The 16,336-nt window shown below is 49.1% G+C and overlaps 1 protein-coding gene across 1 annotated transcript in view; it reads right to left on the minus strand.

Annotated features, from left to right (window-relative positions):
* Positions 1–16,095, minus strand: part of NRBF2 (nuclear receptor binding factor 2) — a 34,051-nt gene extending 17,956 nt beyond the window's left edge. Inside the window, exon 1 of the mRNA XM_075352339.1 lies at positions 15,899–16,095. Within this exon, the coding sequence (XP_075208454.1) occupies positions 15,899–15,928 (30 nt within the window). The 5' untranslated portion in view covers positions 15,929–16,095. The remainder of the gene's footprint in view (positions 1–15,898) is intronic.
* Positions 16,096–16,336: the final 241 nt, after the last annotated feature.

Consider the following 16,336-nt stretch of genomic DNA (forward strand, 5'->3'; position numbering starts at 1 on the left):
AACAGTATCAGCCCGTACTATCAGTCGGCGTCTGAATGAAAAGGGACTGTATGGTAAGATACCCAGGAAGACCCCACTTCTTACCCAGAGACATAAAAAAGCCAGGCTGGAGTTTGCCAAAACGTACCTGAGAAAGCCTAAAACGTTTTGGAAGAATGTTCTCTGGTCAGATGAGACAAAAGTAGAGCTTTTTGGGAAAAGCCATCAACATAGAGTTTACAGGAAAAAAAAAGGCATTCAAAGAAAAAAACACGGTCCCTACAGTCAAACATGGCGGCGGTTCCCTGATGTTTTGGGGTTGCTTTGCTGCCTCTGGCACTGGACTGCTTGACTGTGTGCATACCATTATGAAGTCTGAAGACTACCAACAAATTTTGCAGCATAATGTAGGGCCCAGTGTGAGAAAGCTGGATCTCCCTCAGAGGTCATGGGTCTTACAGCAGGACAATGACCCAAAACACACTTCAAAAAGCACTAGAAAATGGTTTGAGAGAAAGCACTGTAGACTACTAAAGTGGCCAGCAATGAGTCCAGACCTGAATCCCATAGAACACCTGTGGAGAGATCTCAAAATGGCAGTTTGGAGAAGGCACCATTCACATCTCAGGGACCTGGAGTAGTTTGCCAAAAGAAGAATGGTCTAAAATTCAAGGAGAGCATTGTAAGAAACTCATTGATGGTTACCGGAAGCGGTTGTTCGCAGTTATTTTGGCTAAAGGTTGTGCAACCAAGTATTAGGCTAAAGGCCCCGTCACACTAAGCAACATCGCTGCTAACGAACAACTTTTGTGACGTTGCTAGCGATGTTGCTGTGTGTGACATCCAGCAACAACCTGGCTCCTGCTGTGAGGTCGTTGGTTGTTGCTGAATGTCCTGGGCCATTTTTTAGTTGTTGCTGTCCCGCTGTGAAGCACAGATCGCTGTGTGTGACAGCGAGACAGCAACAACTAAATGTGCAGGCAGCAGGAGCCGGCTTCTGCGGAGGCTGGTAACCACAGTAAATATCGGGTAACCAAGAAGCCCTGTCCTTGGTTACCCGATATTTACCTTTGTTACCAGCCTCCGCCGCTCTCACTGTCAGTGCCGGCTCCTGCTCTGTGCACATGTAGCTGCAGGACACATCGGGTTAATTAACCCGATGTGTGCTGTAGCTAGGAGAGCAGGGAGCCAGCGCTAAGCATTGTGCGCTGCTCCCTGCTCTGTGCACATTTAGCTGCAGTACACACCGGGTAATTAACCCGATGTGTGCTGTAACTAGGAGAGCAGGGAGCAGCGCTCAGTGTGCGCTGCTCCCTGCTCCCTGCACGTGTAGCTCCGTGCGCTGGTAACCAAGGTAAATATCGGGTTGGTTACCCGATATTTACCTTAGTTACCAAGCGCAGCATCTTCCACGTGGCGCTGGGGGCTGGTCACTGGTTGCTGGTGAGTTCACCAGCAACTCGTGTAGCGACGCTCCAGCGATCCCTGCCAGGTCAGGTTGCTGGTGGGATTGCTGGAGCGTCGCAGTGTGACATCTCACCAGCAACCTCCTAGCAACTTACCAGCGATCCCTATCGTTGTTGGGATCGCTGGTAAGTTGCTTAGTGTGACTGGACCTTAAGGGTGCCAATACTTTTGTCTAGCCCATTTTTGGAGTTTTGTGTGAAATGATCAATGATTTGATTTTTGTTTCATTCTCTTGTGTTTTTTCTTTGCAAGCAAAATAAATGATGATAATAATACCAAAGAATTTGTAATTGCAATCATTTTCAAGAACAAACTGAGTATTATCTGAAAGAATTGCAGGGGTGCCAATACTTTTGGCCAGCACTGTATAAACTTTTATGGTTGCAAGGAAAAACTAATTGAATTCCATCCGCACCATTCTGCGATTGTTTTCTTGGTCCGATTAGGGCTGAGAATTAAATTGCTCATGGGAGCGGGCCCATAGAGTAACATTGGTCCGAGTAGAATGTGATTTTTATTGCATTCCACTCGCTAAGTTTTTCTCGCCGTGTCTCCTTAGCCTTACAATTCAACAATGACTTTGCGCTAAACTGGCTAAGAAAATAAGAGCCTCGGATTTTTGGAGGTAGGAAGCGGTCAATAGGGCTTCTGCCCAGCGGCTAAAGATTGCTGACCCGCCTGCTGGACTGGTTCCTGCATATTGATTCATACCAACTCTAGAGGAGAGGGATAGCTTGTAAAGGCCACCATAAATGTTAGATAAAAGTTGTCTAAGCCTGATGATTGTGGCGTATGGGAGCCTCCTGACTATCGAGACAGATGATGTCAGGAGAGAGAAGAATCCGCCTGCTGAATTTTGCTCAGTGTAGTGATAATCTGCGGCCAGGGGAGTCTGTAAGAAACTACGACGGCCGAGCGTTCCTGTGTATGGAGGGGTTGTGGGAGGTAACAATGTAATGTGCACCGCCAGCTTATCACAGTTTAAAGGGATTGTCCACTACTAGAACAACTCCTTATTACACATTTGCCCCAGGTAAAATAATAAAGGCTATACTCGTCTCCCATATTAGCGCCTCTCTCGTGCTGCGGGGACGTCACGCGAGCCTCAGTGCCGACTTCTCTCTCCCCACCTTCGAACACACAAGCAATCTTGTTTAGTCCAAATGTAGGGGAGAAGGAAGCTGGCGCTGATTGGATGCGTGGATCGGGTGACGTCACAACCTCACATGAGCCCCAATTCCGTGAGCCCAGACACTGCTGGAATGATCCTAATACAGGAGGAGAGTATAGGCTTTATTATTTTATCTGGCATGTGGAATAAGAAGGAGTTGTCCTAGTAGTGGACAACCCCTTTAAATTCAGATTAGATGACGTTGGAATTATTTGGAGATTATCTTTGTAGACCAGTCACATCTACTCACCCACATAGCACGGGTGCAGGAGGGGCCTACTACGGTATATACTTGCACTAGCCACATCCAAAAACCAGTATAGACTAAAGTATGTTTCAATTTCTGAGGTCAATTTGGGAAATAGCCACCATGCACCAGCACATCAGCAAACAGTGTCTGTGAGTGGCATGTTGCTCACATATACATCACACTCTTCTGAACTTAAGGCTACTTTACACGCTGCAATATCGGTCCCGATATCGCTAGCGTGGGTACTCGCCCCCATCTGTTGTGCAACACGGGCAAATCGCTGCCCATGCCGCACAACATCGCGCAGACCCGTCACACATACTTACCTGCCCGGCGACGTCGCTGTGACCGGCGAACCGCCTCCTTTCTAAGGGGGCGGTCCGTGCAGCGTCACAGCGACGTCACTGAGCGGCCGCCCAATAGAAGCGGAGGGGCGGAGATGAGTGGCCGGAACATCTCGCCCACCTCCTTCCTTCCTCATAGCGGCCGGGAGGCAGGTAAGGAGAGGTTCCTCATTCCTGCGGCGTCACACGGAGCGATGTGTGCTGCCGCAGTAGCGACGAACTACATCATTACTGCTGCAGTAACGATAATCGAGAATGGACCCCCATGTCACCGATGAGTGATTTTGCACGTTTTTGCAACGATGCAAAATCGCTCATCGGTGTCACACGCAGCAACATCGCTAATGCGGCCGGATGTGAGTCACAAATTCCGTGACCCCAACGACTCCGCATTAGCGATGTCGCAGCGTGTAAAGCCCCTTTAAGTCTTAATCCAGACGTTTACCATGAGGGTATGTTCAAAAAGTTGCATTTTTGCAGCTTTTTATTTTTCGGCAGCAAAAACCAGAGCAGTCTGGAAAAACGCTGAATGAAATATGCACTTTTTTTTTGCATGCTATTTTCCCCCCATTCTAGAATTGGTAAAAAACCTTGAAAGCATTGTCATGCTGAAGATTTTAATAAATACCTAACAGTTCCAAAAAACAAGCGTGTGTGTGATTTTTGAAAACTCAATCGCATTGCTGGTACACTAAAATGCAGAGTTTTTGCAACAAGGGGAAAAAAAAAAAAGCAAAAACGTCATATACTTAATGAATGTCCTCACTTTAGACCAAACTGCTGGAAGTATTTAAAAATGTAATCTAAAGGGTACTTTACATGCTGTGACATCGCTAGCGATTGCTAGCGATGTCGAGCGCGATAGCTCCCACCACCGTCGTTTGGCCGACATTTGGTGATCGCTGCCGTAGAGAACATTATCGCTACGGCAGCGTCACACGCACATACCTTGTCAGCGACGTCGCTGTGACCGCCGAACAATCCCTCCCTCAAGGGGCAGGCGCGTTCGACGTCATAGCGACGTCACTAAGCGGCCGGCCAATAGAAGCGGAGGGCCAGAGATGAGCGGGAAGTAACATCCCGCCCACCTCCTTCCTTCTCCATTGCCGGTCGTCGTTCCTGCGGTGTCACACACAGCGATGTGTGGAGCTGCAGGAACAACAAACAACATCGTACCTGTGGCAGCAACGATATTAAGGAAAGGAGTGACGTGTCAACGATCACCGTTTTTGAACGATTTTTCGATCGTTGAACGTCGCTCCTTGGTGTCACACGCTGCGATGTCGCTACCGGCGCCGGATGTGCGTCACTAACGACATGACCCCGAAGATATATCGGTAGCAATGTCGCAGCGTGTAAAGCACCCTTTAGTCATTCAACCTTAAAAGGGAAGGTGTTTTAAAAAATAATAAAATTTCAATAACTGAAAAAATATAAAGTATTAACGTTATGCTTAAATAAAATTATTTGTTTTTAATTGAGAAAAATATAAAAAAAAAAAATCAAAAGTTTGAAATTTTCCACTCAAACACTAGGGGGAGCAGCTGCTGAAATCCGACTGTAGAAGTACTGTACAGCGGAACCTCGGTTTACAAGTTACTTGGTGTGTGACAGTGTGAGTATTTCGCTATACGAGCAAAGCTTGCTGTAAATGTGTTACTCAGTTTATGAGCAATCTTCGCTGTACGACCAAATACTCACTGCACACACTTCTGGTTCCGTACATTCACTCTCTTTCGCTCTGACTCGCTTTTGCAGTCCGCACAAAAACACGCACACACACTTATTATACTCACCTTACCTTTCGTTCCCTCACCGGCCTCCTGGTTCTTGTAGTCCACAGGTACAGAATGTGTATCGGGTAACCACTGCGACGAGGGAGGAACTTCCGCTGTCAGCGCTTCTCAAAGGCAGCGCGTTGACCAATTTAGAGGCAAGTGGCTCCTGACGTGGACATCGACAGCGGAAGCTCCTGCATCGTCGCGATGGTTACCCAATACACATACTGTACCTGCGAACTACAAGAACCAGGAGGCCGGCGAAGGAACGGAGGGTAAGGTGAGCATAATATGTGTGTGTTTCTGCATGTGTGTGGAATGGCACAATAGGGGATATTGAACAAGTTGTGGAACGGATTGTCTGAGCTTGCATTATTTCCTATGGGAAATTTTGATTTGCTGAATGAGTAACTTGGTTTACAAGCACACTCCCAGAATGGATTGTTCTCATAAACCAAGGTTCTACTGTAGAACTAGCTCACATTACAGCTGCAGTAAAAGTGGGCGTAATCTGCTCTCCTGCGTGTGATGCCACACCTCCCCCTCGCAATCTGGGTGTTTCCAAAAAGATAAGGAAGATTAAGTTCAAGGACACAGTGCGGTGCCATTTTGTTTGTGGCCCCAAACTGATCCGAATATGTCTAGAGTGTCACTAAGGCCAGCTGCATAGTGCTCCACTGTCTCAATATGCCCCACTTGCTGACAGTGTCCCTATGCCCCGCTCGCCGACAATCTCCCTGTATCTCGAGCCCCCATATACTGTGGTGCCAGCCGAGATAGGTCGGAGATGACAAGCGTTGAGGGGTGATCAGCAGCCTGAATGGCACTACACTAAAGATGTCATGCCGTCATCACCGCTTCCAGCCGCATGCACTCACCTCAGAACTGCGCCCCCGGCAGCCTGTCCTCTTAGCGATCACAGTACGAGCAGCGGAGGTGAGCACATGCGGGGAGGGCGTGTGACCGGCAGAGTGCGGCAGGGAAGGGGGTGACCGGCAGAGTGCGGCAGGGAAGGGGGTGACCGGCAGAGTGCGGCAGGGAAGGGGGTGACCGGCAGAGTGCGGCAGGGGAAGGGGGTGACCGGCAGAGTGCGGCAGGGGAAGGGGGTGACCGGCAGAGTGGGGAGCAGCTCGGATCAGTTACGATGCAATCACCGCTGCCCGGCACCAGTACTCACCCCATCCATCCCGGTGGGTGACAGGGGAAAGTGCAGCACACAGCATACGCTGTGGGCTCCACAAAGATGGTGCTGATCTCCTCCCTCTACTGTGATCTGGACAGCCCAGTGGGTGTTCCATTTCACAGCAAGGAGCTTTCCTGCATTAAGTATAGAGTTGGAGTCTGACTATCAGAGTGAATGCCCTGGGGGCTGCCATAAATTAGGTAACTGTCATTACAGCAGATCCAGGATGGCAGCCCCCAGTGCATCAGTAAAACTAGAATTAAATAAAAACTAAACAAACAGTGAATTTAATTTTGTATTAAAAATACTTTATTTCATAATCACTATTAATACAAAGACAAAAAAAGCGACACCTTCCCTTTAAGGCCCCTCACAGCGGTGACAGCACTCTATATCTATGCACAAGAAACCTGGAGAAAACCCGGACACGGTCCCGACCTACCAGAGCCATTCATCACCGGGCTCTATTGTTCACAACCTTGCAATTAAATCTATCCGCATGACGGAGTTTTTTCAATATCTTCATAATGCAACAGGGTTTTAGGCAGATTCTGCACCTATCGGTGCTATCAGGGGATAAGCCGCTCATTGTCTGCAAAAATCCGTTTATCAGAAGAATGTGCGTGTCCGATTTAAAAGCAGAGTTTCCGTCATAATCTCCTTTACGTACGCTTTATTTTTCAACATTTATAAGGATCTATTCACATTTCATTTTTTAATTACTCCATATAGACAATAGGTTATCCATTGCCAATGCATGGCCACCAGAACAGTTAAGGGTGCTTTACACGCTGCGACATCGCTAGCGATTGCTAGCGATGTCGCGAGCCATAGCACCCGCCCCCGTCGTTCATGCGACATGTGGTGATCACTGCCGTAGCGAACAATATCGCTATGGCAACGTCACGCGCACATACCTGTTCAGCGACGTCGCTGTTACCACCGAACAATCCCTCCTTCAAGGGGGAGGTGCGTTCAGCGTCACAGCGACGTGACTAAGCGGCCGGCCAATAGAAGAGGAGGGGAGGAGATGAGCAGCCGGAACATGCCGCCCACCTTCTTACTCCTTTCAGATGGACGCAGGTAGGATGATGTTCGTCATTCCTGCGGTGTCACACATAGCGATGTGTGCTGCCTCAGGAACGACGAACAACCTACGGAATGAAACACCAACGACTTTATGATTAGGAGCGACGTGTCAACAATCAACGATTTTTGCAGTTTTTGCGATCATTGATAATCGCTCCTAGCTGTCACACTCTGCGATGTCGCTAACGACGCCGGATGTCCGTCACAAACACCGTGACCCCGACGATATATCGTTAGCAATGTTGCAGCGTGTACTGGATGACCATCTCTTAAGCATAGTGGTGTCTCGATCACCAGTGGCAGATATTGGGAGGAGTAGGATCAGACATGTTGGATTTTAACATGCCCAATCCTTTTCTCTAGAAAGAGGTATCAGAGTGGTATGAATCAATAATTTCATTGGAAACACATGACTGCTCAGCCAACTCGAGCGTGCATGTATATGAGGGTTTGGAGAATCCCTGTTAAGATGGCCAGGTTTCGGCTTAAATATGTACGAATATAATCTGATTTAAAAAGTATATACACTCCATCATCTGAAGAACATGCCTCTCTTCTGTATGACTAGGATGGGAATGCTGGGAGCTTTAGTCCTTCTAAGAGGATCAAATTTTACAGCAGCCAGAAAATGAGACACTAACACAGCTGTTAGTAAGGCAGAATACCAAATACCCATACACTCATTCATGCAAGAAATCCCATCTCATGGGCATGTCACATCTCATTCATGTAAGAATTCAATCCTCGTGATGTAATGATTCAGCCCAGAATAGTAGCGGAGCCGCTCTGCAGTCACGTGTGTTACTAAAGAGGAAAACCTGCACATACGTCACCATGTAATGTGCACAGCTGCTAATTACAGGGAAACTATGGCTCGGGCAGACGACTATGCCATCCGGTTATTACAATGTTTGGGGCAATAAAGGAGCACAAACTAAATAAAACGAGGGTGTGAATAAGAAAATGGTTGTATGAATAGAAAGGACCTAGAATGCCGAAACTAGTTCAGAACATTGCAAGGAGGTCTAAGATCAAAAATGACCAAAGGCAGAAATGTCACGATAATTAAGAGACCTAAACTCAGTCATTACATGACCTACCAGTCTTTATTTACTTCTCCAAGGCCGGTGATTGGTTGCATAATGGTTTTGAACAGACACAAATCATCTCTGCAACCAATCACACACATCAGCGAGGAACGGCACAGGACCGCTGAGGCCGATGATTGGCTGCAGCCATCAGATCACTGCTGCATCCAAATAAAAAGCAACAGGGAGCAACACAGGACTCAGTATAAATTAACTAATGGAATTAATGTACAAATTCGAGTCTTAGGCTTCAGTGACACGCTCAGGTCTGTTCTGTGGAAACCTGAGTGGATGAGGATAGGTGACTCAAAGCATTTAACGAAATAGACACGCTGATATATTAAAGGGGTTGTCCACTGCTAACCCCTTCTCATTCCCCATTATTGCTTCCTTTAAAATAAAAAAAACGTATACTTCCTTCCCGTGCCTGTACTGTTGCAGTGGTATCAGCACTCGCTCTCCTAGCACTCACAAGAGGTTGTTACGTCACATGAGCCCTGCGGCCATCGCGCCCCTCCCCAACACCATAAACCAGAGTCCTCCGCCGCCACCACCCTCCTGCATACGCCAGACTCCGCTGCCGCCACCCTCCTGCATACGCCAGACTCCGCTGCCGCCACCCTCCTGCATACGCCAGACTCTGCTGCCACCACCCTCCTGCATACGCCAGACTCCGCTGCTGCCACCCTCCTGCATACGCCAGACTCCGCTGCCGCCACCCTCCTGCATACGCCAGACTCCGCTGCCGCCACCCTCCTGCATACGCCAGACTCTGCTGCCACCACCCTCCTGCATACGCCAGACTCTGCTGCTGCCACCCTCCTGCATACGCCAGACTCTGCTGCCACCACCCTCCTGCATACGCCAGACTCTGCTGCTGCCACCCTCCTGCATACGCCAGACTCCGCTGCCGCCACCCTCCTGCATACGCCAGACTCCGCTGCCGCCACCCTCCTGCATACGCCAGACTCCGCTGCCGCCACCCTCCTGCATACGCCAGACTCCGCTGCCGCCACCCTACTGCATAATAATAATTTTATTCATTAATATAGCGCTATTAATTCCAGAGCGCTTTACATACATTGGCAACACTGTCCCCATTGGGGCTCACAATCTAGAGTCCCTATCTGTATGTCTTTGGAGTGTGGGAGGAAACCAGAGAACCCGGAGGAAACCCACGCAAACACGGGGAGAACATACAAACTCCTTGCAGATGTTGTCTTTGGTGGGATTTGAACCCAGGACCCCAGCGCTGCAAGACTGCAGTGCTGCATACACTACACGCCACTGCCGCCACCCTCCTGCATACGGTGCCGCCACCCTCCTGCATACACTACAAGCTGTTGCCGCCACCCTCCTGCATATGTCAGACTCAGCCGCCACCACACTTAGACTCCCTTTCCGTGCCCGCATTGTTGCAGTGGTATCGACACTCGCTCTCCCAGCGCTCACAAGGTTGTTACATCACACGAGCCCGGGGGCTAATTGTGCCCTCCCCCGAAACCCCAATGCTCTTCTGCATACGCCAGACGCCACTGCCCTCCTCCATATGCCAGACCCCTCCCCCCCTCCTCCAGACCCCTCCATACGCCAGACCCCTCCCCCCTCCTCCAGACACCAGACTCAACACGGGTTAATACATAATGTGAGCCTGGCCTTAGTGCATTTTCACATGCAAGAAAACAACCTAGGGATATGTGTCAAACCATCTAAGGGAGAAACAGAAGCAGAGCCCTGGATTTACTCCACACATGGGCAGTTTAGTGTCACACTGGAATTAGCATGAAAATTTGATCAACCCAGCATCAGCACACCCAGGAGTCCCCGAAATCTCTATGGGGAGAGAATACAGCCGGCCATACCCAGATGGGTGGAAGATTACGTAACCGACCGTTCAGCCGACAGCCATATTGTCCTTCTCTTCCATACACAGGAGTGTTCCCATGTTCTCTATGAGAAAGCCGCCGACTGACAGGAGAACAAAGCGATTAGCGCTCCCAAAACGCCTCTCCGATAATCAGTTGGCCGCCCCCCCATACATGTTAGACTGTCGGTCAAAAAAAAAAAAAAAAAATCTCACAGTGGAGGTCCCTAAATTCAATCAAGTCCTGCTCCCCAAATACTAGACCCTGAATATTGAGCAGATATCTGTGAAAGAAGGTTCTTTATAGGATACATGAGCTCTCGACCTTCTTTAGCCACAGGAAGTGTCCTGACATATCACATATATACCCTTAGCAGAAAAAGGTTAAAGCAAATATGTCATCAGGATTGTGCGCGTTAGGCTAGTTTCACACTTGCGTTGGACGGCTTCCGTAGCATTGCGTTGTGTGACAGATGCAACGGATGCGTTGCATATAGTGGCACAACGCAATGCCATGGATCATACAAAATAACGGAAAGCGTTATTTATTTAATTTTTTTTCCTTCTTTACAGTACCGGCAGCCGACTATTGTGAACGATCAGCTGATCGCTCTTAATAGCTGGCGGCCGAGCGCTCTCACATGACGGCGGCCGAGCGCTCAGCTGAGCGCTATAACATGCCGGCGGCCGGGCGATCAGCTGAGTGCCCTGACATGCCAGCGGCCGAGTGCTCAGCTGAGAGCCCTGACATGCCGGCGGCCGAGCGCTCAGCTGAGTGCCCTGACATGCCGGCGGCCGAGCGCTCAGCTGAGTGCCCCGACATGCCGGCGGCCGGGCGCTCAGCTGAACGTTCGGCCACCGAGAAATAAAATAAAGTTTGTGATTAAAAAAAAAAAAAGAGCATGCGCAGTGAAAAATAAAGGTTTCCGCTGCTCCAAAAAAAGTTACATGCAGCGTTCCATCCGCCCGGCGCAGCGTCAAAATAACGACGCTGCGTCGTCCAGCGGATGCAACGCTGACACTTGCGTTACAGTGCGTGCCCATACAAGTCTATGGAGAATAGCGCAGTGCGTTAACGGACTGCGCTATTTTTCATAGTGACGGACTGCGCTGAACGCAAGTGTGAAAGTAGCCTTAAAGCAAAGCTTTGGGCATTATGGCGCTGTTATACTGATCCACTAGGTACCTTCAGTATACAAATCCGCAGTGTGGTTGTTGTTTAATTTACATTAGAAGTTTTGGTTTTCTAAGCTCTTTGTTTAATGGGGTGGGACTGTAGGGAGGAGAGGGGCGGGACTGTAGGGAGGAGAGGGGCGGGACTGTGGCTCTCCCCCCCACCTGCTCTGTTGTCTATATTTTCTTATTGTTTTATTTTTTGTGCTGATGCGTGTGCACATTGATGCCTCAGTGGGCTTCAGGAAAATGGTGCCGGCGCATGCGCAGATTAAATTCTCGGCTCAATGATGAGCCACAATCTCAATATGCTCGTGTGCCACCATTTTACTGAAGCCCACCGAGAGATCAATGTGCACATGCATCAGCACAAAAATTAAAACAATATGAAGAAATGGACACTAGAGACAGTAAAAGGGACCGAGAAGAGACGAAGACCCTGCCCCCAGTCCTGCCCCAATGAACTTCGAAAATCCAAACTTCTAAAGATAAATTTAAGTGCACCAATCACCATGATTTTCGTATATAACCTAAAGCCAGTGCTATACTGGCACTATCAGGCTGATTCTCTACAGACCCTTTAGTGGTCAGCTCAGATGTTTAGGTTTTGAAATCCAAGAAAGTAAAGTTTATAAAATCATCAGCTTCTTGAGTGACAGCAGCTGAGGATCAGATAATATCTGGGGGGTATTCATAGTTATCCCCTCCCCCTGTTAGGTGCGGGGCCTCAGCCAACAGAAAAATGTTGCTTCCTGGTATCAGCTTTGTTGGCTGAGGCCCTGCCCCTTCTGGTCACATGGGTATGACCTCACACAGGTCCTGCAAGTCAAAAATGAAATAGATTGTATAATACTTATGCTAATTCTAACAGGGGGAGGGGATAACTATGAACACCCCCCAGATATTATCTGATCCTCAGCTGCTGTCAATCAAGAAGCTGATGATTTTATAAACTTTACTTTCTCGGGTTTCAAAACCTAAACATCCGAGCTGACCACTAAAGCTATGTATAGAATCAGCCTGATAGTGCCAGTATAGCACTGGCTTTAGGTTATATACGAAAATCCTGGTGATTGGTTTCCTTTAAACAACAAACAATCTGCAAATTTGTACACTGAAGATACCTAGTGGATCAGTATAACAGCGCCATAATGCCCAAAGCTTTGCTTTAACAAGCACGATCCTGATGACATGCTCTTTTTTTAAGGGAACCTAACAAAGAAAATCGTATGTAATCTGCAGACGGGGAGTATAGAGGTGGAGAAGATGATCAGTAAAATATACTACTGGGAAAAGTTGCAGTAAAAGTAGTGTTGCCAGTAGTCCAGGAAGAGGTGGCCTACAGGTTCCCTTCACTCGAAATCCACATTTAAGTAGATCTGTCACCAGATTTCACAATACAAATTGCACAGATTATTAATTACACCTTATGAGACTGGAGTACTTCGTTTTAGGGCTAGGACACATTGTGGGTAAAGCGGTCCGAGTGGAATGCGATAAAAACTCCCATTCCACCGGGACTCATGTTGCTCTATGGGGCCGCTCCCATCTGCGATTATTTTCTCAGCTATAAATCGGACCGAGAAAACAGTCGCACTATGCTGCGGGTGGAATCCGATCAGTTTTCACTCGCACCCATACAAGTCTATGGGTGCAAGAGAAACATCGCACTGCACTTGGATGACACCGGAGTCCAGTGCGATAATCGCATCAGCTGACAATGGAGAAGATGGGGAGATTAATCACGCTCCTCTGCAGCACCCGCCTTCTCCTCCGCTGCGATCGCATCACACTGGCATGACACTTGGCGTACACTCACAGCAGAGCAGGAGCCGAGGGTCGCATTCAATGCACTACGCTTTTGTGGCCCTAGCCTTAAAGTAAAATCTATGAGATGTAAACTCACCCCAACTAGACCTGACAACTCCTCAGTGTCCTCCTTCCCGCAGATGATCTCACCCTGCTCAGTACAAGCTGCAGCCGTCAGTAAGACTAGGTTGATGGAAACTCAATACATTTGGGCTCGTGAGCGCTCATGTTTTAACGGGACTTAAAATATCCATTTCAATGTCAGAATTATACAGCCAGACAGTTTCTTTTTAAAGTAAGTCCACCAGCCTCATCAGGAATACGAGATTTATGAAATATTGCATGCAATTTGTATAGTGAAATCTGATGGCAGATCTTCTTTAATGGCATTTTCTGGGCACAGATTATGTCAGCATTGCAAGGTTAAAGAGAAATGAGGAAGTTTCAAAATGTACTTGCTATTAAAATTCAGTTCCGCCTCTGAGCGCCTTACTTCCCAGCACGGTCAGTTCATAGCACAGAGCAGAGAATTCCTGTTTGTTATTTGAGCAGAGCGCAACCTGTCAGTCAAGCACAGCTCTGTGCAAGAGGGCGGGACTTGGGCTGAACGCTGATGTCATAGGGGTGTGGCCAGTGATCCTCCACTATTGACGGGTGATGTGTACGGTGCAGCCAGTGTTAGCACTCGGGACATTACTGGCAGCAGAGGAGTCTGAGGATAGCACTTAATGGGTGAAGTGAGAAGAATGTTAGGAAGGAGAAACAGTGCAGCAATTTATCCATCTTGAGACTGTATGGAAGTCTCAGGATGGTGCTTTATAGGTGGATTGGGCAGCACTGGGGGAGATGTAGGACGTGCACAATAACAGGACGTACACAATAACAGAACACAAGGCTCATTACTTGGACACTTATTGTTTTTTGTTTTGCCTTGTGCTTGGAAAATCCCATGAAAGGGGATGTCTCAAAATCAACCTTCATAAGTACACCCCTCCTCTGCTGTCTGGTCTCCTGAAGACAGACAGTTCTGCCCAGTGCTATGGCTGCTCCACTGGTTGAGTGTGAACAGTGCTCTGTCAGCCAACTCTGCCTCTAATAGGAGCAGCACCCAGCCACCTTCAGAGCAACAGGGACTGGCTGTAACGCACAGTGCTTACCACCTAGGTAACCGACCATACTGGGACTGCAGGGTGGCTGGTAACCTAGGCAACCAGCTCTACACTAGAAAATTTAAATCCTTCCATTACTGAGAATAGAGGGGACTTTCAATAGGTGGGAAAATATAAAGTTGCTTGTTTTTACAAGCCCTATCCAGTTTTACCCACTTATGAATGTAAAACAACCCCATTGTGGTTTGTGTGTACATGGAGAATGCTCAAAGGATTCACAGGATACTTCCTCTACCACATGTTAAAAACCATATAGGACAAAGGCCAATGAAATGAACGGGAAGCTTGTTCCAAGCAGAAGGGTGAAGCCATTATGTGGATTTTGCCATGGAATCTGTGGGGTAATAAAAACAAAAGTGAGTGAGCCCAAACACCACTCTACTACATCTCTGGGGGGCTCCACTCTACTTTCTCTGAAGGTCACATGACTGGATAAAATAATTATAATCAGTGACCCATAGTGCGCCCCCATACTAATCATTAGTAAGTCCCCTCCACCCCCAAAAAAAACACCCTGCAGTAACCCAGGTGTTTGTGCAATTTACAGGGGATGAGGTATATGATAGGACCGATCTAAGAGATAAAGGGAAAAAGTCTGATGGAGAACCCCTGTTCTGGGCTGGTACTGACAAGGAAGGGTCCCGGAGACCCCGTGTCAGTTGTGCCCCTGGAGAGGTTGTGATTGTACAATAGGCATCTTGGAATCTGTGCTGCCGCCAACTCCGATCCGGCACAGAGTGGAAATGAGGTGATGGGGGAGGCGCTGGGGGGGGGGGGGGGCTGCGCTGCCATTCCCCATCACTGTATATACAGACATCCCGATGTCAGCACTGGGGCAGCAGACACCACGAGCCCTGCAGGTCTGAGGGGCCCCATGTGCAGTGTTGACCGCCAGCAGGAGCTCCACACCACAGCGCCCCCCGAGGGCAGAGCCATAAACTGCACTCCTGATTGGAGGATCAGTCTGATGACATCACTGGCACAATCCGCAGGGTGCTCTCCTGCTTGACCATTAACCCCTGACGCCCCCTGCCCTCACCTGCCTTGGAGCCAGGGCGCTCCCTGACAGATGACACTGCTGGAAAACCCCCAAGATCCAGGCTGTGAAATCCTTCTGTACCAGGGTGTCATAAAGGACAATTTAAAGGACAAAGATCGCAGAGTATTTATGACCCGCCCATACAAAGGTGACGTGACAATTAAAGGGTCTCCATGTAGCAGAGTGTTGTGCTGAGGAGGGGGAGGGGAGCAGCCGCTGGCCCTTTATGTTCTCTTGGAGGAAGCACAATGATGATTAGCCCTGGAGATCTCCTTATCCAGAGGTCTGATAATCCGGCACACAATCCCACCCCGGATTACTGGGACAGTGCTGGACTGAGGGCCCATCCTCCTCTGCAGAGGGGCCCTGGGGTCTACATGTGGCTGCTGGATACAACCCCAGATCTGCTCCTACAAGGTGGTGTGTATCCTTCCGTGCAGCGGTGGCAGGCAGGGCGGACATGTACGTGCTGCAGTGCAGGCAGAGGACACTCACCAGGTTCAGTGGACTTTCCATCACTTCCATAGAGCCCGGCAGGACGCGGGTGTGGGAGACAGCTAGACCGGGGGCCGGGGCGCGGTCATCAGGCCGCACGGGGTCCTGTGCTCCGGGAGGAAATCCCGGCTCCGATCCGGCGGTGCCACAACAAACAGCCCCTGCTGCAGAAACAACAACTTCCTCCTCTAGCCCCGCCCCGCACACGTCACTCCCCTCGCCGCCAGGACGTACAGAGGCGGGGCAGGGCGGGGGCGGAGCTTGTTACCGGGGAGACGGCTTAGCGCGTTGTCGTGTCAATCACTTACCGACCGGCAGAGGGCGCGCCTCTTCTTTCTCATATTAATTCCTTCTGCGGCAGCGTCCTCGTAGTAGTCACGTGCTGACCAGCAGAGGGCGCACCAGCATTAGCCAGAACGCTGAGTCTAATAAGGCTTC

Source organism: Anomaloglossus baeobatrachus, chromosome 5 (assembly GCF_048569485.1).
Source record: "Anomaloglossus baeobatrachus isolate aAnoBae1 chromosome 5, aAnoBae1.hap1, whole genome shotgun sequence".
NCBI classification, from domain to species: domain Eukaryota; kingdom Metazoa; phylum Chordata; class Amphibia; order Anura; family Aromobatidae; genus Anomaloglossus; species Anomaloglossus baeobatrachus.